Below are 24372 nucleotides of genomic sequence, written 5' to 3' on the forward strand. Positions count from 1 at the left end.
AAATGTTGAAAAGCTCTACCAAACACTATCAGTGATGAAAAAAAGTGACTTGAGTTGTGACTTGACTTGCCTTAACTAAGGACTGAACTTGACTTGACATAACCTGCGACTTGCCCAAAAATAAATAACTCGAGACTTGCTTGAGACTTAGACCAAATGACTTGAGACTTATTGGGACTCAAGCTAAGATGACTTGGTCACAACAAGAAGTTGGCTGAGTGTACTAAACTGAGCAAGGGTGTGTTTTGCTGCTTATAAATTCCAATTTAGACTTGTAAGTGGAAGACAATTTTATGTTCAAAAGTTGCATAACCTCGCTTTAACACTTGTGTAACCCATGGTGATACCTGAACAATTTAACACTGCGATCATTTCCTCTCATTGTGAACCCTTTTAAAACATGTTTGGTTAATTCATGTCATGCAAATAATGATCATTGTGATTAATGTACAGTAGGTAAACTGAGGTGCATTCAACTGAATTAAAGTTAACAATGCACAATGTCAATGTCATACAACTGGAATACCCTACCAAAAGCTACAAGACATGGCTCTGTTAACATTTTTTATTTTCAATTGCTTTGACATTCAATTGATGTCATTCTTTTTATTTTCTACTAATTCTTTCCTTTTTACTGTTATTCTTAATAGTCTCAGTTTTTACTTTTACTTAAATTTTTTTATCATCTACTAAATCTACTTTAGTGTCTAACTTTATTGTCTATCTGCCCTTGTTTTAATGTGTTGCATATTTTTTTTATTGCAAAGCACTTTGAGCTACATCTCTTGTATGAACAGTGCTTCATAAAGTGTATCATTATTATCGATATTATTATACAATCTGAGTTTGCATTTATCTTCAAAATACTATGTCCTGCAATGTACTCTACCAAAAAGTATAGTTTTCCAAAAAGTCAACCTCACAGAAGTTGAAAAACACTAGCTGTTAACATTTTTAAAATGATCTTTTGGAGTAAAACATACATTGTGTTTCTGGGACCACATGCACAAACCTTCATTTCTGACCAAGCTGATGTTCTAAGAGTAGAAATAAATAAATATTGCAACAGCAGTCCATGCTAAAGTAAAAAGCACTAGGTACTTTGGGAACAGTGTTACATTGGCAGCTCTTGACTTATGTGACCTGCCTGTCAATGTTTTGAGCTACTTCAAACAATTTTAGAGAATGATGCAGCTCTCCTCTTATTTTGGCACAAAGTGTGTGTCTCTCTTACCAACACCACACCATTTTACTGTTGACAGAATCATTGCCCAGCATAGAGCCATACAGCAGTGAAAGTACACGTGTTTTTGCCAAAATGGAATAGGTAAAATCTAGGAGGATTAGTCAGATGATGTTCCTTTATTCATTTTAAATTGCTCATAGAGACAGGCATTGTGACTGACCAAGCATGACACATCGGTCTATAAGAAATGAAAAAAAGACGCTGTCCATAATGGCAGTATTCATTTCCTGCGGGTGTACTGAACAGATCTGACAGTGACAATGACAATGACAGTGGGGATGACACCTCCTGTGATCCATACTCCATATTTGACTTTAATCCATTCAGGGCTTCTTGAAATTGTCACGGAGCACCCACAGCCTTTTTTTAATATCTGATATTGATATACTGATATTTGAAAGCTATCTCCATTACAGTAAAGGATAGAGAGTAGCATATTGTCTGCGTTGTAGAGGCATCCTGTAAGGTTAAACTGTTATGTTGTAAGAAGACAATTTAAATACCCAGAGACTCAGGTTAGGCCTAAAACTGCTGGTTTACTTGATTACTGTAGGGCTGCATGAAGCAAAAGTAAATTAGGTCCCTCTATTCCAGTGTTGCTACACTGCATTCTTTAATGTGATACCAGAAAAAAAGCTGAACACATGCAAACAGGGTGAGTGCCAATCTCCCATGAGATGCACTAATATACTGCATAGAACAGAGAGTACTTTTAAAAAGGCAGCTAACAACATGCAGCTTGTATGATTGCCAAAATAACCTCTTGTTAAAACGGAAACACAGCTGATGGAATTACAACAACTGTGTTAAAATATGTTTATGTTTGTTGGACACACAGAAAGATGACTTCTTCTTCATCCAACCTTGTTATAGATAATATTCACAACATCCATGAAGGCTATGGGAACAGTGAACATCTGATACTCCTGCGTGATAAAATAACACATTTCTTACACAGAAACTGCAATATTCTTCACTTTAAGAACTGGGAGGGTGTTTAAAGTGATGTGATGACTTTAAGGGAAAGCTACCAATGCTTGGTCAAGCTCTTTGTGAGAGGAATCAGAAGATGAAAAGAACAAGATTTGGAGGAATCAATGCTGAAAAGACACCAATGCTTTTTGTGTCACTGGTGGCATTTCCAAAAGATGCACTAGAAAGCATAAAGTCCTTAATTCTTCAGAAAAGAGCTGCCACTCAGAAGAACCTTGAGGTCTATGAAGCAAGCAGACAATGAACACCGGATGCCTGAAGGAGAAAAAAGGAAGGCCTTAGTGCACATATTTAAGGGGGTGGGTGCATCTTGGCCGAGTTATGGAGGGATTAGAAAGGCAGAGGACTGTTAAGCGCGGTTTTTTTTTTTTTGTTTTGTTTTCGTTTGCCAAGCCAAAAACATTGAGCACAGACTGGATGCCAACAACATATTCTATATAGAGATATTCTCAGCAGGAAGTTCACAGAAGAGGCAGATCTTAAATGTCCTTAGCCAGCCCTTTATGTCCTGGTTTGACAGGAGGAGCTGCACTATGTCTCAGCCCACCCACAATGCCTTAAGCAGCGAAAAGGGACTTCACTTCAAACATCATCTCCTCTCAGTAAAGCGACTGACTGAACACTTGCAGAGATGTTGTTCATTTGATAATAGTGTCTTTGGTTCACTGCACACTAGTATTATTTTCCTATATTGTCATATTGTTTAGCTGCTTGCTGTCCTCTTGGCTGGATGAGATGGTGGCGTGGGATTTTATGTGTAACCTGGCCTGCACTTCCAAATGTTTGTAAAGCAGTGTTGCAGTATTTTTGCATTCTAGCTCATTATATCTACTTTGTACTATAACTGACATGAAAACCCAAGTCATAACTCAAAACACACATACTATAAGTAGTATGCAAACTGACAACTACTGTATGTAAATATTCAAACTGGATCATAAATGATGACATATACAGGATACTGTATATGTCATAGTGATATGTCAGAGTGAATATATCTTCAAACCATGCATCTCCAAAACATCAACTTTTCATGAACTAAGATAAATATCTTGCTTTCAGCTTTGTGACCACACTTTTTTCAGCTAAGCCACTGGGTTTTTGAACAGTTTATTTAGCTCAAAAAGTTCACTTCAAGAACCTATAGTTAATCTGAAACATTCAAAAGCAGCAAATTTGGAGATACATGGTTTTCTATGGACAGCATTAAAGCAGCCATATTATGCTCATTTTCAGGTTCATAATTGTATTTTAAGGTTGTACCAGAATAGGTTTACATGGTTTAATTTTCAAAAAACACCATATTTTTGTTGTACTGCACCGCTCTCTCTCACTGCTGCAGCTCCTCTTTTCACCTGGTCTCTGTTTTAGCTACAGAGTGAGACCTCTTTTCTTCTTCTGTACTATCTTTGATTGCACTCATATGCCCAGTAGCTCAGATGTAGATCATGTAAGCTAGCTAGCTCCATAGACCGTAAAAGAAAGGCTGTTTCTATAACTTTGGTCAGTTACAAGGCAGGATTAGCTGGGAGACTTCTAAATGAGGGCGCACATGTAAGTAGTTCTTTTGTAGATTATGGTGACCTTGTGTGTGTTGTAGCAGTGCTTTGCTATTGAGAACGAGGTAGCATGCTAGCGTTAGCATGCTAGCGTTAGCATGCTAGCATTAGCATTAGCGTTAGCATGCTAACGCTACGAGCTAATGGTTGCAGATAGCCTGCTCGTTTAGGCTTGTGACGTCACAAGCCGTGCCGATTTTGAACAGCTCACCCAGAGACTGAAGGCAGGACACATTCAGAAACTGTATCTCACTCTAAACAGCATGGATGGATTTTTTTCAAAGTTTGTATATGTGTGGAAGCACCAGAGACACAACATAACACCCCAAATCCCAGAAAAAGTGATTTTTTCATAATATGGGCACTTTAATATGTAGTATATTGTCTGTAAAGTAATTGCTTTTTGCCAGGGTTAGGGACAGTGGTTGGGCATTTTAACAGGAAGACTTTATCACCATCAATCACCAGAATCCCCACAGAGTTGAATAAACAGCTTTTCAACAATGCTGGAACAAAAACTGAACGTCATATAAAGTTAGGACTTATTGTAGCGCTATTACGCTAATGTGTATGAATATAATAATAGCAATAACATTTTACAGTATACAGTACATTAAACTGGAAACTTTAAAATGGAAAGAATAAAATAAAAACACAAAATGAATAAAACAGTGATGTAATACATGCTAACAATAGAGTCTACAGACATGCTAGCAGCTCTCTTTCCTGCAACAACAAAGCACAGTCCCTCTGTCTCTTTTTTCTTTCTCTCTTTCTCTGTAAAATGAAGCTGCTCTCAAGTGGGGTCGGAAATGTCGGGATTTATAAAAGATCGTACGAAAAACTGTAATTGTGAAATATAAAGTGCTACATTGGGGGGTTAAAAAACACAATAGGGCCATCTGAGTGACACTCCCACCACCGCACAACCCTGCAGAAAATCGCCGGATCCCCATTTGCTGGTGTGAACGCACCCTGAGTAAATAGCATTGCCATTCATAGAGCAACACCGCTAACATGGCTGAAAAACGGAGTCACCTTAGGTATACAGTAGGATTTATATTTACTCTCCAAGTAATAATTGGCTACATCCTCTGCTCTTTCTTGTGTTAGAGTAAACTCTTTGACGGTGCTTTCTGACTTTGTGTGAATGTTTAAAACAATGTTGGTGATAGTATCTAACCTTGGGGTTGATGACCAGGTAGGTGACCACTCCATGTTCTTTCAGGTAGGAGTCTCGGCTCTGTCCGTCTCCAGGCTCCACCTTATATGAGCCCTTTAAATGCTCCAACGTCACTGACGAGATGTGGACCCTTCTGGAGATGAGACAGGAAGGGATAAAAGGATAGATGATGAGAGGTTAAGAGCTTGCGTCATTGTGCCATTAACAGCTTTCTCAAACATATGATTAACTTTCCAGCTTTATAAGTACACTAACCTGCAATACCCCCTTTTCAGCTATGTTTGTTACCCTTGCAAACCGAGAGGGATGGAGAGATGGGAATATGTTTTTCATCTTTCAGCAGGCATAACAGCGGATAAAACCATTAGCAGTCCAGTGAGACAACGTGGTGGCACTGGAGAGCTGATTTTCTGTGTAGCATACACATAACCGCCAGCCAATTTACCCATGCTTGTTACAGTGCTAGGATGGCAGAGTTAATGCCCACATAATAAATGAAGAGCTGATTGGTCAAATGAGGTGGCTATAATTGACTAAAATGTTTATAACAGGGTAGTTAGAACAGACATATATCCAATGTTCCATGTCAGTCTGTAAACATGTGCATTTCCTGATGTAAAACAACTTAGCAATGGGGTAAGAAGGAACATAATTCATACAGTAGAATTAAATAGAAATGCTTTCAGCTGGGTGTTGATTGTGCTTGTTCTTGGTGCTGCTGCAACACATCAATATGTTGTTCCCTCAGGTGTATCTTCATATTTGGATTTGAGGGGGTGGTTTTCTGTGGCTCAGCCAACACTGATTTTAGAACGCTAATAATGATATGAATATTTTTTAGGCTGGCCTGGCCGATCAATGATATTTCATGCTGACGAAAAGAAAAGAGCAAAAAAGCAAGCATTGAGTGTTATTCTTTCCAGAGTGAAAAGCCTCTAAAACAGCCTCTTTGAAACACTAGCTCTGCTCTGAAACTCAAGATAATAGTACCTGTGCACTGGTGGCCTCTGGGACTAGCTCACTTTAGGCCACATGGAATGCTAAGTGCAACTCAACGTTAATCACTGAGAGAGCAGGAAGTGTTAGTCAAATCCCAAGGCATAGCTCCCTGTCTGCTTTACAAACTGAAACGGGCAACTTTGCAGGTACATGCCTATAGTAGTAATATATATTCCAATCACACTCTAATTTGTGGTTGTGGATTTGCAAAGCAGCACAGCAGAACCAGCGAGTGAAACATATATCGCTCAAGTGAAACATTATTTGAAGTATTGGTTATATCTTACCCTGGCACACCTCCTGCCTCCATATGATTGGCTAGCGTTACGTCATGTGACCACACATCATACTGCCACTTGCGGAGGCCAATCACACCACACAGGACATTCCCAGAATGAACACCAACACGCATGTTGATATCGACTCTAGTGGCATCTCGGACCTTCCTGTGGAGAGTGCAGAGCAGAATTAATCTTTAAAGAAGTAGTTCACTAAAGTGTCAAATGTGCGTATTCGCTTTTTTGAGATGAGGACGTGGTTAGCATAGCATAGCATAAAGACTGGATGCAGGAGGGAACTGCTAGTCTGGATCTGTCCAGAGTTCATAAATACACCTCTGAAGCTCAAACGTATAAAGTGTGAAGTGCTGGGATAAAGCCTGACATCTGGACTGTTTTGCAAGGGCACCGGCGCTGCCTCCGGGGATTAGCACCGCCCAAGCCGATTGTGATTGGTTTAAAGTAGTTGTTAGACTACACCAACAAAAGACACATTTTAGACCAAACATACTCCAGCGCTGACACAGCAATGTGGAGACTAGTCATTTATAGACTACCACTATTACCGCCAATGCTGCCAGTAACCAATATTGTATTTTGTGACATATGTCAACATGAGTCAGTGTTTCCTCTGGAATTTAATTCTAGTCAGGGTAGAAAATCCAGCACTGAAATACAGACTCTGCTTCATCATGTCAGAGGTGGACGACATGGCATCTTTAATATGATTGTGAATAAAGGTCAGTGCTGGCAAGCAAACATATTGCTAATGTATGTGAGTTCAGGCATGAAGGAAAGACATATAGACAGAGAGCAGAAGGGAGGGTGGGGGAGATATTTTTTCATTTGTTTGAAATTTTTATTTTTCCAGTCGTGAGGCTTATCATATTGAATTCATAATGTGTTTACTATATAGTTCAAACAGAGCTGAAATCAAGTCTGGCATTCCTTCTGCTCAATCTGTTTGACAGGCATGTTTGTTTGTGTTTCTGTTTGTGTGCGTGCGAGAGAGAGAGAGAGAGAGAGAGAGAGAGAGAGAGAGAGAGAGAGAGAGAGAGAGAGAGAGAGAGAGAGAGAGAGAGAGAGAGAGAGAGAGAGAGAGAGAGAGAGAGAGAGAGAGAGAGAGAGAGAGAGAGAGAGAGAGAGAGAGAGAGAGAGAGAGAGAGCGATCTGGAAGAGATCTGGTATTTTACTTGATGGCCTCACACATATCCAAGCCCATCTTCACGCAGTTCCTGGCGTGGTGGGGCAGCGACTCAGGCAGACCGGACACACAGTAGTAACAATCTCCCAGGATCTTGATTCGCATACACTCGTTTTCCTTAAAGAGAGGTAAAGAGGGGGTTAAAGTGGTACAGGAAGCAGTGTACATTTATCATCACGCTCCATAATCTGTCCAAAAGTATCAATATCTTTAGTCACAATTAACTATTTCATTTATAAAATTACGCTTGTCGTGCTCTCTCACCTCCACACAACCCTCACACACACACGGTTACATCCATCATGCCCAAAATCATACACCCACACACAACACATTAGCTCTCACTCCACATGTGGGATGTGTAACAGCTCATCGTTGGATCGGGTTTATATAACGGCGAGGACAGAAAGTTGAGAGTGCGTGACTCAACTGTTTAGACCCATATAACAGAGTACCCATGAGACCGCCAGATACACTTTGACCAGCCCACACTGCTGCAACCTACAGCTGTTAACATGCACAGTGCTCTTGGAAGGTACGGTACGGAAGCCGACACTGGCTGCAGGACAGAGAAAACATTAATTTCAAGGCCGTGCTTCTTCGGATTGACAGCACAAGACAAATCCCGCTCTCTCTTCTTGGTTGTTGCGTAATTCACCAATTTGTGCACACTATTCAATTTAGGTCAACTGTTATAGGCAGGTAACCTTAGCAATTTGTGAACCAAAAGCACATTATTTTATGTCTTAAACATCCAAAATAAAATCCAATTAAATCCCAAATTAATTCTTGATCAAAAAAGCCATACTGCAATTTAAGATAGTGTGGGTTGATTGCTATTGGGTTGAGTCATTGAGGCTTTACAAATTAAGGAATTTGTGACGCATGCTTTTCATGGCAATTAGTTGTTTACTTATCATAGTTTAAATGGCATCTTGTCTCCCTCTCTAACACAAATAATTTTTTACAGGATCCTCTTACAGTGTATGCATATGTGTGTTTTAAGAGATATGATACTGTTCTTTTCTACCGTTTCATCCATTTCTGCTATGATTTTTTTTTTCATCTGAAGCACACAGTGTCACTGTGTATGACATGTGACACATAAATGAAGATGGGCTTGTCTTGAATTACCTTTGCAATCTGGTCAAACTTGCCAAAAAGTTCATTCAGCATATGCACAAGTTCACCTGGGGAGCAGTCACTGGCCAGCCTGGTGAAGCCCACAATGTCGGCATACAGTATGCTGCACAAAACCAGAACAACAACAACAAATAACAGGGTTAATATTGCAATACTGAATAACACAACCATCAAATAGCACACAATTCACTGCATACCAAGTTTTTTGTTGTACTGTATGAGGAAAGGGATACCATTTTTCATCTGTGGGGGCCATTTTATTAATAGAGTAACATGGATATAGAGCACTTCAGTATTTGTTGCCCCACAAACCCACTGAGTTTGTGAGCACTTTTATCGTGCTAATCTAACAGGTTTAAATGAAGAAACACATTTGTTTCTGCTCAGGTTTCCAATGCAATAAAAAGAAATAATGCAAGACACATACTGTATTGTGCTGGTTTCTATATCCAGAGTGCAGCTAACTTCTCTGGATTATGCAGCTAAGCTGTTTTTTCCATCATGCTAATATTGTGCACTTCCTTACCTATTAATATTTTACATGTACATTAGATTTTTTTTTTTTTTTTTTTTTTTTAAATATACAAAACAAACAGCACTTACTATACATTATGCCTCCAGCTCCTTGGAAAATATGACAAGTCTGCAAAAGTATTGACGATTTCCCAAAGAGACTGAATGATCTTTCAATAAGCATAAAACACACAATGTAACCAACAAGCAATTATTAAAGCTGTGGACAGGATAGTGGATGCATTGGTTCTCCACTAACTGCCTAGTGTAGGAGGATCCCAGCAGAATCACACGGCCACATGTCCTTGGGTGTCAGTTCTTTGTTCTGGAAGATTGCCCTCTTCACTGAGCCTTACAATGTGAAAATCTGTTATTATTGGAAGGATGATAGGCAGATCAACATGAGCGCACACATGCACCTACACACATACACCCACACACCCTCATGCACGCACACAAGCACGCAGACACGCACACATCCATCTGAGGCCCTCTTGATATTGTTTAATTTACTATTAAGGCTCCAGCATGACGGAAAACTACATTTTATGGAGAGGCTCTTATGGCCAGCCTGGATTTGTTTCTATGAACCTCCACAGTATGGAGGATGGCATCATCAAGAACGGCGTGACCTTAGAGTACAATGGAAGCAGATTAACTCTCAATTGAATTTGGCCATAAGAAGATGGGATGTAGAGAAGATGGCGAAAAAGAAGAGAAGAGAGAAGAATTAAAGGGAGATGATAAAGGATGAGAGAAGCCCATATAGAAGCAATCCAAATGTGAGAGCACGTAGAGCGGGGAGGACAAAAGAAGACGAGGGATGAGCAGTGATGAAGGGGCGGACAGAATGGTATAGGGGAGCAGAAAATAATAACATTTATTATGTGGAGGCACAGATAATGGAGAAGGAATCTTACCTGACATTGGTGTGCCGCTGCACATAGAGGTTATGGAAGTTGTTGGTGCTCTCAGTTCGACCAAAGTTGGGTCCCTGCAGCCTCTGGATGATCTCGGCTTTCATCACTCTGGCTATATGAGCTGGCAGTAGGGATAACAGTAAACGCTCCTGAGGACAGAGAGAGGGGAAGGTAGGGATGGAAGGGTAGGGATGAAAGCCACTTGAGTACATATGTACATATAAATCTAGCGGTTGTCGTCCACAGATAATATTTAACCTCCTAAATAGATTTATACATTTCCTTAATTATGGTTCATTGGGGCTAATTGGTCAGCAATAAGCACAGGAAGCTTAAGTCAAGTACAAAAGTGAGATTGAGGCAGAGACCTTGCGATGAGATGCAAGATCCATCACTCATAGCTCAGCTGTTGTGTAACCATGGCAGTTGTGTGTTTTTGCTTTAATTTAGCACCATCCACATCAGATGGAGGATTGTTTGAGGGTGATTTTGAGCGTGTGAGTGTTTAGGCATGTGTGTGTGTGTGTGTGTGTGTTTATAGCTGCCTGAGGGGGTGTGACTCATAAATGCGGCTCACAGCAGAGAGGGTCATTACATTGTTCACACACCACAGGCTCATTTCCTAAAACACAGCAGCAAATTAAGTAGAGAGAGGGGCTTGGGGGAATGCACTAAAAATAGAAATCCACACCACTTGCACTTATTTATTTATTCAGTACTGAAGCAATATGAACACTTTACTGTGAGCATGCAGAGGGGTTATAATAGCCTGAAGAGATTGTAGCTTCATTAATCATGTGTTTGATTAATAAATTAAGGTGATCTGTATTTAGCTATTGAATAAGATTTGGCATTGTTTAATTTTACACTAGCATTTCACACACACACGTGCAAGCGCACAGAAAGTCTGCTCGGTATTTTCTACTGCATTGATCCAGGTGACGTACTTTACACACACACACACACACACACACACACACACACACACACACGGTTTGAGCTGAGCTCCATTCTTTTGGCCATCAGCGGGGCTAGCTGGTGAATTAGGCTTTTACCAAAGCCGGTCGGTAGTAAGGCAAACACATCCTTCTTTTGTAGGAATTGTTCCAAGTTTGTGTTCCGTTCCGTCAGTCTACACAGAAACATTATGCCAGTGAACATATCCAACACAAAGATTATTGCTAAAGGTATATATTTCCTGTTCAAATACCATCTACAAGCACACATAAATATTCATAAAGTGTGTAACTGACATGTGGTAATACATCTTTTACAACTGAACTCAGATGAAAAATAAAAATGAACTATTTTTTTGTCTGTTTGTACTGCTCACCTGTAGAATAAATTACATATTTAACATGTACATATACATAAATTACTTAAATGATTTTTGATATTTGTAATATTTCTACATAAACATACATTTAAAAATAATATATTAATGATAAATTAACCCTTGTGTTGTCTTCCTTTCAACCTTGAAAAAAACACTTTTTTTCCCAACGTTTTTGACGCTTTTTTTTCACAGTTTGTTTTTGCTTTTTCCAACGCTTATTTCTACGTCCCATATTTTCTGATATAAAACAAAAATGGGTCAATGTGACCCGAAGTCAACACAAGGGTTAAGTATTTTACCATTAGCAAGGAAATACACCAAATGATTCAATTCTAAAAAAAGAAAATCCTAGCTAGTCCCTAATGAGTGGACCACCACTTATTAATGTGTCATTTTATATGTAATTTCCCTGGTCGGAGAAAATGGCTAATGTCAGGGAAAAAACGCTAATGTCAAGCATATGTCACACTGCATAATGCCTCTTTAGACATGACCGACTTATCACAATTAGTTCTGAATGGAACGTGAATGTCTGTACCAAATTTCAAAGCAACACAATATTTGTTGGGACATTTCACTCTCGACCAAAGTGGTGAACCAACGGACCAACACACATTGCCATTCCTAGATCTAAAAAAAAGAAGTAGTTCTACTGAGTATATAGAGATACAGTAATGAGTTGATGTCAAGAATAGTTGTAACTAAACTAAAGTATCAGATAGATTGTTATTTATTAAAATGTTGTAGTCTTGTATTGAAACATTTTAGCACCAGGAGCACCATCTTTAATGTGTCACATGCATTCCCAGAAACCAGAGTTTCATCACACATCCATCTCAAATCTATCTTTGTGTGTGTATGTGTGTGTGTGTGTGTGTGTGTGTGTGTGTGTGTGTGTGTGTGTGTGTGTGTGTGTGTGTGTGTGTACCTGTTGGTGCTTCTCAAACTCTAGCTTAATGGGGGACTTGATGCAGTTGCAGGTGTCTTGGTAGGTCTGTTTGAGAGCCAGGTCCATCAGGTGTTTGTGGTATGCCCCGGCTAGGTTGCCACAGCTGAAGATGATCACATTGGCTAAGATCTGCCACATAAACCACATACACACATACACACACAAAGAATAAAGCATTAAAATAATGTCAGGAGGTGACGCATGTTCCAGATATACCTGTATGTGTAATTTCCCCACTGCCCACCTTCTTCCACTTCAGCCTACATTATTAGCTCGTAAAAACCAGGCCAGAGCCTACACTTTGACAGCGCTTTTCCACCACTATGTCAACCTTAAGCTCTTTAAAATCTGGCCTTGCATGTCAATTGGTTGGTCTTCAGTGCTGTATCCAAGGGCAATGAGCATCTCCGAGCATGTTTTATTGTTGTGCTTTTCCACTGCGTATGTGTGTTTGAGTGAGTGAGTGAGTGAGTGAGTGAGTGAGTGAGTGAGTGAGTGAGTGAGTGAGAGAGAGAGAGAGAGAGAGAGAGAGAGAGACTATCCTGATCGTGTGTTATCAGTGTGTTTACTTTGATGGTTGATTAGAAAGAGTCACAGCCTCATGCATGTAATGTGATCCAAAATCAATTCTATGTTATCTGGCACGTTTCTGAGAGAGATCTTAATTTAAATGTACAGATGTTATACTTGTCTTATTGGTCTGTGATGTTTGGTGTGTTATTAAAAAGCATTATGAGGTTTCTGTTTTGTGGTGAGACTTTTTTTGTGCTACTGTATCAACAGAAGGTTCATTTGGAACCAGTGTTTGAAGAGCTGCTCCCTGAGTTCATTAAAAGGCAGGTCATTTGACTCTGGAGGCTTTGCTGAATGTGCTGTGTCACGATGATACAGGACAGGTTCACACAGGCCTTAATAAAATGTTGTACCCTCACATTTTTAAGCGTGCATAAAACATCTTTACCAATTTCGTTTTCAAAAAACTAACCAGTGTTGCAGCTAATAGTGCAGTGAAGCACTAATTTAGGCCTTCAGAAAACCAAAATAGGAAGCTCACAGAAAAGTTGTCTCGGCCACATCTGCCATAGAAGCTGGAAGTTGTGTAAATTGTAGATTTCAACAGTTACATTTTACATGAACAATTATCTGTCTTACCTGCCAGACTAGAGGCTCCAGTTCTGTGACGGTGGAGGACAGACAGATGCTGAGGGTGACAGTGTGCGAGAAGCAGGTGATGGCGCTGGCGATAATGGCCCCTCTCATGGAGAAGGGCAGCATGGTGTAGACGACAAACACGATGAACAGGAAGAAGGACACCTGGAAACAGGGAAACAGTAGGGAAAGGGGCACATTTGTCTAAACATTCTTTTCTCCAACTGTGTAGCTTTTCCTCGCTCTATAAATATAAGTAAACAGAGTGCATTAAATTATTCAGCTGCTGCTTGAGAGAAATATGTAAGCAAAAAAAAACGTTCAACACCATCATGCCTCAGCTATGATGATCATTGTCTAATTTACAGAACTACTAGCATAGTGGACAGCATTCCCTGAAATTACCGTTAACGTCACAGGTCAACCAATCTTGTGCTGATATGCATGATTATCCAAGTACTGCAGTAATGACCACAGCAATGCTCAAATATAGATCACAAAAAATCCTGAATCCCACCAGAGATTTCTGTTCAGCATCTTCCCTCTTTGTCTGCTTTTTGCCTAAATACAGAATAAACTTATCAGAGTTGAGTGGGCTGCCCAGCCTTCACAAAATTATTAAACGTTAAACTGCTGAACTTATGATAAATTATTTAGAGATGAGTGGGCTGCTCACTCATCGTTACAAATAACAACTGGATACTGAAGTGTAATACAATGACATCTCAAATATTTTCTTTAATATGGGAATGAATGTAAGACTGCAGTACTGCACTGTGGGAAATGTTTAGATGGAGCTTTCTGCTTGTTTACAGTATTTAGTCTTCTCTCTTTCCAGGTTTCCATCAAAGCCTATTACTCTGACCTCCGGAGTGTGTGTGTGTGTGTATATGCATTTTCCTGTGTGATGTGCACACCTACTGTGTTGCTCATCGATACCTCGTGCCATAACCTTCGCCTCGTCCCTGCCCACTTCCCCTGCTGTCAGTCCGTCCCTTCCTGTTATGCTTTGGTGGCAAACCAGCGCAAACGGGTCACAGTTTCAACTGGGACACCAGATGAACTTTGACCTTCCTGCCTGTCTGTTTATTTCCTGTGTCTTTCAGCTTCAGAGAGTCGGTCTACAAACACAAATCCACTAAGAGTGACAGCTTGGAGCTAATCACATTTGCTAAAAAAAAACCTTAAGGAAAGTGCTAGCCGGGAAGAGCTCTTCACATGCTACTCACATTGTTTATGACATCAACATTATGAACATTATTTGCAGTGACAGGTTACCTGGTGAAGCGTTACAAGCAAATTATTACTCCCACCACTGACGTGCGTTTTATCAAGCAAAGACATGACTAGAACATTGGATATAAGTGAATGTTTGGATGACCGAGTTCCTTCTAAAAGAAGACCTGAACACAGAGAGCAGAGAGGTGTTTTGTGTGACTTTCAGTTGCTAGGGGAACCAACAGGGAAGGATGATGACGTCTGAGCAGATGCAGCGTTTTGAAGGTCCTGTATATAACATTGAACTTCCACCTCTACAAAAACCGTAGGACAGAGGGCAGTTGGAGTGCGTGACACACAGTCTGTTTGGGTTGCTGTGGGAATTGATACAAATTGGTCCAAATTCAGGTGCGTCACCTGCTTCTGTCGGCCACACAGACAGCCGACACACATCACCTCCACGGCACACCGGCCTGAATCCTAATAAACCCTTAAACACCTCGATATTGGAGCTGCAACCATCACCTCACTTCAGCTTCTTCAATTACTTTCTTGCACTCTCTTGTTCCGAGTACCCAACCCTCCTCTGTGTTTCAGACAAAAGCAGCACACGCTCACTTGCCTCCGTACAAACACACAGGCGCACAGATATGCATCCTTGAATACCCACATCAAAAATGTTTGCTCTTTGTTCACTTTAGCATTTATGAGTGCAAGCATTTCTGGATGCAAGCACCCTCGTCTTTTGCAAGAATATGTGCCAACATATACTCTTTTACACACACAGCATCATAATTCTGAGGAACCAGGTGTGGCCAGCTATGATCAATCTGCCTTCTGAAAAGAGCCGTTTTTGTTGTGTGGCTCCCCTCCGAGATTTGTGTACTGAACTTACCGCCTCAGCCTGTGGTCTGAGTGGTGGCACGACCGGCGCTGGCTGTCTGTGGCGGGCGCCCCGACTCTCTTTGTGAGTCGGAGCTCTGTCAGGGAGAAGGAGATGCAGGGATGAGACTGAGGACGACAGCAGTAGAGCAGGATGCGAGACGCGTTGCTGAGTAGGAGACGAAGAGAGATGCAGCAGAGATGCGAGCCGCGCGAGGACATCGGCGAGCAGTAGAGCAAGCGGGAGCGTGACGCGAGATGAGAGAGCGTGAGCTAAGCTGCGCGCGAGCCGACGAGCGAGAGCAGATGCGAGCGAGAGGAGAGAAGCGAGAGACGAGAGAGAGGATCGAGCGCGAGTGCATGAGCGAGACGAGATAGTGCGCACGCAGAGATGCGAGATGCGCAGCGCGCCAGCTAGCGCGTCTGCAGAGAGTAAGAGGCGCGCGATGAGCGCGTCTATCGGCGCGTCTCTCTCTCTCTCATCGCATCTCGCTCTCTATCTCTTCTAGCGCTCTCTCTCTCTCTCTCTCTCTCTCTCTCTCTCTCTCTCTCTCTCTCTCTCTAGACATGCTGTTCCCTCAGTAATCACAATCAATCCAACCCACTAAGGGGGCTGCAAATCCAGCTGTTCTCTTTTCACTGGATTTTTGCTCTCCTACAAGTGCATTTTGTTCTTTCTTTTCTTTTTAAAGTCTTTATTTATTTCCTTTTTTTCTTTTCCTGTCTCTTTCTTTCCTTTCCTTTCCTGTCATTCCGTCTTTCCATAGATAGATAGATAGATAGATAGACATTACTTTTACTCCTTACAATTTTAACACAAATATCGGTACTTTCTACTCCTTACATTTTACAAAATTGGCTCGTTACTTTAGTTTCAAATAATTTCAGTGAAGTTACCGTTATTATTTTTCGCGTCTTCAATACCAAATTCAATCTAATTGGATGGGAATATACGTTGCACTTGACGCACCACTACAAGATGACGCGACAGATTCGGCGGCATTGATTCGAGCCAAATCATTGCGGCTTGATGGCGCTAACGTTAGCACATAGTAGTACGGACGGCGACATGATTGAAAATGAAGAAAACAGAGATCCCAGGGATTCGGCAGACAAGCAGCAAGACATTCTAGGCTCCTTTTACTTTTATACTTTAAGTCAATTTCCAAGCCTGTACTTTGTTACTTTTACTTGAGTAAAGAATTTAAATCAGTACTTCTACTTTTACCAGAGTATTTTTTAACACAAGTATCTGTACTTCTACTTGAGTACGGGAAGTGAGTACTTTTGCCATCTCTGTAGAGGGGTATACGTTGGAGAGTCATGGGAGCAGAATAGAGTGATTAATAATGCAGAATGATTATGCTCTCACAGGTGGCTGATGATAAAAATATCTCCCAGAGGAGTGTGGGAAGGAGTGAAGGGAAAGAAAGAGGGGAGAGAGGAAATTTGGGCATGGTGGGTTGGGGGAAGGGGGGTCTTAACAGCAGAGGAGAAGGCAGGTGGAGAAGCAGGGGAGAGAAAATGGGATGTGATGAATAAGGGGGGACAGGGCGCTAGACTGAGAAAATAGGATTCCTGAGACAGAGAAAGAAGGAGTCTGGCACTGAAAACTAATGTGTCTGTCTGCTGATCTGTTCACCTCCAGCTCTCATCAGGCCTCATTAACACCTGTCACATGTGAAATTAATTCTTCACTCTCGAGCACACACACACACACACACACACACACACACACAAGCTGGATATGCCTTTAAGTTAGTACTGCTGTGATTTCTTTTATGCATTGTCTTTGCCGGTACAGTAATTTGGTTAGTTTGTTATTTTTTGACCTTTTCTATTTAAACCCCTATCCTGAACAATGATTGTTCACAGGTTACATTTAAAAAGTTCAGTGCTGCTACAGTCAGGGGCGTTTCCAGGACTTGAGGAGGTTCGGGGCTTAGCGTGGATCCATTTAAATAAACTGAATGCAATGCAAAACAGCAATTGGCTTGCCCAGCTTGTTAATAGCCAGTGTATGTTCATTTTAGCTGCTCAGTTTGAAGATGTTAGTTAGATGGCACCAACATTTGGCCTAATCATAACTGTCCTGGCAACCCAAAGGCCAAGGTTTTGTTTCCAGATCTGTGTGGCGACCTCTGATGCGGGGGATCTGGGGGTCCTCCCCCAGAAAATTTTGAACATTAAACACTTCATTTCCTGCATTCAGGTGAATTTTTATGCACCTATTTCTACCTTTTTCTGAATCAATTTATGCTGGAAATATGTAAAGGGAAACAGGGGACAATTCAAAATATAAAAACATAAGGGAATATATTGCAATAAGGCTCTCAGGCATTCTGTATTGCTTTCAACTATTTATTCTCCTTTGGATCGACTTTTCTAATCATATCTGAGTCAGCACACATGTAGCCTATAATTTACTCTTCCCTCCTCTTTTGCGTCTTTTGTTGAGGAAGTAACCTCCTTAAATGTGCACATGACAATTATTCACCTCAATGATACATTAATTAATTTTAATGAATTAATAAACCCCTGGACTGTAATATTTCAGATGTGTTTGAGCAAGATTTTTGCTCAGGTTCAAAACTTTATGCACATTCAAAATATAACTCATCCCATCTGTGTTCTCTGAGATTTGGAGGAGTCGTGGAGGAGTAGCCTAGTTAAACTTATGTTGTCCTTTTTCTTTCACCTCAATATAATATATATAATATAATATAACGTATTCACTCCCTTATGGAGTTAGATTCCCCTTTACACCTTATAGCATGTAACAACCAGAAACACCAGCACATTAGATCCATCCCCAAAACAGTCCTTATAGTGGCAATTTCCAAGTTGAACCACTTCTCACACCACTTTAACTTGAATGTAACCTAATGGTAGAGCGCTTCTTGGCTTCAGCTTGAAAAGTTGCGCTTTCAACACAGTCTGTCAATCACCGTTGCTTGCAGTCGCTATGGCAACAACACGTCATAGGCTTTGCTTATCTGATCTTCTGTCTTTTCGAGTCGGTAACCTACCGCGGCGGCGGTTTTGTAGCCTAGTCTCTCCTACCCGTGCTGAGTGGGTGAGGTCTCACTGTAGGTTCATAGTCTTGACTTCTCACAGCGAGACACGCGATCAGGCACACGGAGAGACCGACGGATGGACAGACACACACACACACACACACACACACACACACACACACACACACACACACACACACAGCCACATATAGGCTACAATTAGGCTACCACAGTTTTCCCCACTCATACTGTCTCTTTCTATCGGAGAGAGAGAAAGCGAGAGATGGAGAGAACGAGAGCAGCAGAGAGAGGAGGGATCGCTTTGTGACAGGCACGGAGAAATAAGCGTCAGGTATGAATGGCCAGGTGATCAGGCACGTCTACATAGGCTATTGTCCGGTTTCATATTTGTCAGTCAACTTTTCAACATACATTCGGGGCTACACTCAAAACATTCGGGGCTGAAGCCCCGGCAAAATCGGCTGACGCCGCCTCTGGCTACAGTGCTGTTTTTTTCCCATGTCTTCTACATGGATCATCAACTGATGAGGGGACTTTTCACCTGGGACATGCAGCTTCAGCCTTATGGCATCATTTTTGATGTAGGGTAGGATTAGGTTTAGGCAACAAAACTAGCCTACTTGATTGGGTTTAAGAAAAGATCGTGGTTTGGGTAAATGTATGAGACATTAGTTAAGGATTTCATGTAAGGTAACTTAACTTACGTAGGTTGAAAAAAGTTAACATGATCAGACGCTGAGGGCCACTGACCAAGCTGCTGTATTTGATGAGTTTTGAGTGAGAACGGGTACACTCATAAAACACATAGATTTATCTACCTGGTCCCAGGGGCTGAGTATCCCTCCTGAGAACATGAACAGGTAGCCCATGGTGACCAGACAGGCCCATATAAGGAGGGAGAAGAGGCGGAGCATCCGCTTGAAGACCGACTCAATGCAGACAAGGATGAAGATGGACAGGAAGAGGAAGAGAGCAGCGGGAACCGTGATCAAGAACGTCAAGTGGTCCTCTGTATTCTGTGGATAGAGAGAGAGAGAGAGAGAGAGAGAGAGAGAGAGAGAGAGAGAGAGAGAGAGAGAGAGAGAGAGAGAGAGAGAGAGAGAGAGAGAGAGAGAGAGAGAGAGAGAGCGAGAGAGAGCGAGAGAGAATTGTTGATTTATACAGTTTTAGGTTAAACACATTCACAATCTGGACACACTGGTTTGCAGTATTTCCCTGTTTGCATATTCAGTAGGCCACTCACACGAACATATACAATTTGTAATACAAATATACTAGTGAAAACTGTCCACTGGGTAAATTTGTAACCATGTGGATTTGTAACAACTCTGAATCATGCTCGACCTCAGCACATTGTATGCTACAATGTTAGCACGGAGGACCAGACTTATTACAGATAATGTTAACCCCAAACTTTTTAAACCCAACAAACAAGTTTAAAATAACACAAAACGGTGCTTACTTAAGGAGAATTCTCCCTATTTTTGTGTTCTAGTGAGGACATTCAGTCCTTGACACACACACACACACACACACAATCAGATGAACAGACGGCACACAGTTCGGCAGACAGTCTGAGCCCAGAGAATGTGCCACAGCATCACTTCTGCGCTCACACTGTCAAAGTCAGCATTTAGAAGCTGTCAACACACTATCGCTCTCTCTTTGACTAAAACTTTTTTTTACAGTTGAAAGTGTATTTCCACTATCAATCACTACACTAATATGTTTACCAAACTTTCACGGTTTGTGGGTCAATGAAATGTTCTTACATGGAGACACTGCAAAATGATAAACCAACATTTGTGCAGTTATCTGGTAAGATTCAGGTGAAGTTTGAATGTGTCCCGATAAATTATTAGTGTTAACAGCAGGAGACTGCAGCACCTTTCAGCCCCTTTAATGTCTTCATCCTTAGCACTTTTAGCCTTTTGGCCTGTCCCTATACCTGCGTGTGTGTGAGTGCGTGTGTGTGTGCGCTAAACATAATTGTACATTCTGTGGCGAAAGTACCTCTTCTGATTTTTAATAAAAGACATTTAGCAAAAATCCCATCGACGAGAGGACTTAGGGCTTCCAAACACTGAGCACAGAGCCTACCTTCACAGACTTGATCCTACCCGACACCCACGCAACCCATTTTAAGTTATTCTAAAGTCATGATTGCACTGACAGGTCCAGCAGCTGTATATGCTAAATTAGCAAGTCACTGAGATTAGATGTCACCGATTTTACAGTAACATGAACATTAGTGTGAGCACAGAAAATGAGAACGTGCAGTTCACTGGAGCAACATTTACGTAACAGAATGAAAAGATGTTAGGGACTCAACCTTGAATTTGAGGCTGTTTTGACAGTTTATTGACTGGAGCTGCTTGCTGAGAATAGCAGAAGCTATTTTGTCCAGAGCAAAAACAGGAAGAGAGCAGAGTGCTGTGTATCAGTGTATCAGCGTGATGTAACACAGGTAGTATTAGTTAGAGTCTGGCGAAGGGATCCCATGGGTTCTAACTGCTGACGCCACACCAGCTATACAGTCAGCCTGGAGCGCAGACTGAATCCCAATGAGGATGTGAGCATGTCGGCAAATTTAAACACCGCAGGGATACCTGAGTGGATGTTGGTGCGTCAAAGACCCACATTTTTCCCAAATTACATGCTCACACACAAACATGCAACTGCAGGTTAGGTAGGGAGCCGCTCTCTCACCACTTCTGTATTTTTTCACTTAGTTTAGTTTAGCTTATTAGCTTTCCCATTAACTACAGCATTGCAGCAGCTATTCTTCCTGGGGTCCATGAAACAGACTTTACATAATGACAATGCAACCATCGCAGTTTACATCATAACCAAAACATTACAGAATAAACAGAGGCCTGTTGCACAAAACCAGGATAAGGGATTAAGCCGGGATATTCAAGTTATCCTGGATGAATTTAGCTTTGATTTGGTTGCACAAAAGCAGGTTGAATTAAACCCAGCCAAGTAACCATGGAGATTTATTCTTTGCAGCTAGCCTGCTCCAGAGCAGGCTAACAGCCAGGCTAAGATTAATCCTGGAGTCTGATGTGTTAAATCAGCTGCTGCTCTGATCCGAAATAAACGTGTTTAACAGTTATTCCGTTGTCTTCTGAATGTGTTCTACTTTATTTTTATTAACATGCATTACTTGTCACTATTGCGGTCAAAAGTTTGATTTAAATTCTACTATTGCAGTTGTTTGGATGGTAAGAAATGGTTGCACATGCACCGGAGATAAAGTGGGACAATACGGAGGAAATGGGCTTTTCCTCCGCTGCTCTCCCCGTGAATTTGCCCCGTGCAACGTGGAGAGGCGGGGGAGGCAGGGGGATCCTCCCACACCGTGCAGCAGACTCTAGCGTCAATAACGACGACAATGGCACCTGACCAAACGTCCGTATTTTACGAGATGGGAGTGAGAATGTGTTGGAATGCCACAAAGCTTCTTAATGTTTTTATTTTGGTGCTGTCACGCATCTTGGAGCTTGGGAGTGAGAAAAAAACATGAATAATAGGCTATATTGTTTTACAGATATGCTTACAGTGTGTATTGAAGTCACTTACTTCTTTTTCTAGTTTTTGTCCAGTCATGTTTGTTCTGTATGGACATTAATTGTAGAAAGATAATATTATAGCTTATAGAGATTTGTGGATATGGTTGTAAAACATATTCTCTCATTATGAATAAGGGTTTGAAATTAAGCCTAGTCCTTAGGGTAAATTGCCCGAGGAACATGAATTCCCTCTGCTCACTTTTAAGGCAAAGTAGGCTAAATAATAAAACATTTTATTTATATAGTGCTTTACAGGCTACTCAGACACTTTACAGTAAAACCAGCACATTTAGCACATAAAAACAGATACAGCAATAATACCAACACAAAACAAGCATATTAAAAGCAATTAAAACTTTGTAAAAATGTGGAGTGACTAGTAGGCCCTAAGTAGATCTTTTAGTAGGCTTTTTCTCTCTGTGATAACAGCCATATTTCCCTTTTTGCATATATGTTTCACCTCCTCGTAATTTTCCATTAACAGCTGCTACTCAGCGGGTTAAAGATATGCCGCACGCGTCTTCTCCATTTCTGCATCAGTAAATCTGTGATCGATACCGTGGTCTATTTAAGAAAGCCGTGGACGTGCACTTATCCCAGCTATCTACACCTGGCTTGACATAGCTTCACCTTCTCATCCTGGCTCGGCAAACGTGCAACCGATTAAGCCGCGATGACCGGATCACACTAAGTCAAGCTGCGCTTTTTCAGTTATCCTGGATTTCTTCATTCTACTTTTGTGCAACAGGCCCCTGGACTAGACTAAAACACACACACACACACACACACACACACACACACACACACAGTGGCGGGTCTAGAGGGGGGCCCCGTGGTGGCACCCGCCCCCCTGAAATATGATTGGCCTCCCCTGGTGCCCCCCCCCAATGCATTGGGCTAGAGTGCTTTCAATCTGACAATTGTGATTTCCATTGGATCAAAGTACACTTGGCTGCCTGTTCGGCCAATTGCTGCCTTTCCATTTGGTTAATGGATATATACTTTTTAAAACACATTGTATCGCAACTGTGTACTTTGTTGAAATGTTGGTCAGTTTAGAAGTAGAAACATATTGAACTCTCTGTAGAGCACTTGTTGCTGTAAGAAAGAAATTGTGTATTGCACTTTATTACCGTTCTGTTTCCTATTACAGTTTTTTACAATCACTTTGCTACTAATTTCAGAACCTTGATGTCATTTTTCAAAACTCTAGACACAAAACTCAAAACGATCATCACTTGTAACACAGGCTGTCAAATGTTCAAAACATTGCATTGTGCATTCATATCTTTAAATAAATCTTGCACTTGCACAATCATTGGTTAAAAAACTAATTTATTGTGAAATACCATTGAAACGTTACTTTAGATCACCCACACACAAGCTACCCATAGTTTCACTGGGTCATCGTTCGTACAATCATTAAATATTGTAGTACAAAACAGGTGATACATGTTTCATTATGGTACTACATATAAATACACCCCTGTAAAAGTACTGTAGTAGTACAGAGAATACTACAGACCAATGTGGTATGAGTATATAATATATATATATATATATATATATATATATATATATATATATATATATATATATATATATATATATATATATATATATATATATATATATATATATATATATATATTTATTTAACCTTTATTTATCCAGGTAAGTCGATTGAGAACAAATGATCATTTGCAACGGCAATTCCAAGGGCCTGCATGCATACAGTGCAGTACTGTCAATACTGTAAATAGTCTGAAAGGTGGTACATGGGACGATAGAAACAGTGTCTGGTAAACAGTAATACATTACAGTAAAGAAGGATGATGAAATATTACATCCAAAGATAATGTAGTTCATGTTCTAATTGGTTCATGCTCCACACTAATTGGTGATAATGAATCTCGTTATCTTGAAACTTTCATGGTCTAAACATGGAATATTGTTTGTCTCCATACAACTATGCATTAAGAGTAATGCAACAGTTACTTATCATTTTGAGCAGTTGTATCGATTGATAGTTAGATCACTGTAATGAAATGCACTTTATTTTTTATACGGTTCTGTGAAATGAAATCATCTAGTGAAAACTCACTAGAAAAATCATCCCAGCCCTTGTCATATGACCAATAAATGTTTCCTTGATGACTATCCAAATTTTTGCCCATAGAAAATTGT

General features: G+C 40.8%; 1 protein-coding gene across 3 annotated transcripts in view; it reads right to left on the reverse strand.

Annotated features, from left to right (window-relative positions):
* Positions 1 to 24372, reverse strand: part of adcy2b (adenylate cyclase 2b (brain)) — a 50197-nt gene that overhangs the window by 17472 nt on the left and 8353 nt on the right. For all 3 annotated transcript variants that reach the window (XM_031287085.2, XM_031287087.2, XM_031287086.2), the window contains 8 exons: positions 19429 to 19626; positions 13476 to 13637; positions 12303 to 12452; positions 10039 to 10187; positions 8597 to 8708; positions 7452 to 7579; positions 6268 to 6426; positions 4982 to 5114 (listed from right to left, as the gene is read on the reverse strand). In XM_031287085.2, the coding sequence (XP_031142945.1) occupies positions 4982 to 5114; positions 6268 to 6426; positions 7452 to 7579; positions 8597 to 8708; positions 10039 to 10187; positions 12303 to 12452; positions 13476 to 13637; positions 19429 to 19626 (1191 nt within the window). The remainder of the gene's footprint in view (positions 1 to 4981; positions 5115 to 6267; positions 6427 to 7451; positions 7580 to 8596; positions 8709 to 10038; positions 10188 to 12302; positions 12453 to 13475; positions 13638 to 19428; positions 19627 to 24372) is intronic.

This window comes from Sander lucioperca, chromosome 16, assembly GCF_008315115.2.
Source record: "Sander lucioperca isolate FBNREF2018 chromosome 16, SLUC_FBN_1.2, whole genome shotgun sequence".
NCBI classification, from domain to species: Eukaryota; Metazoa; Chordata; class Actinopteri; order Perciformes; family Percidae; genus Sander; species Sander lucioperca.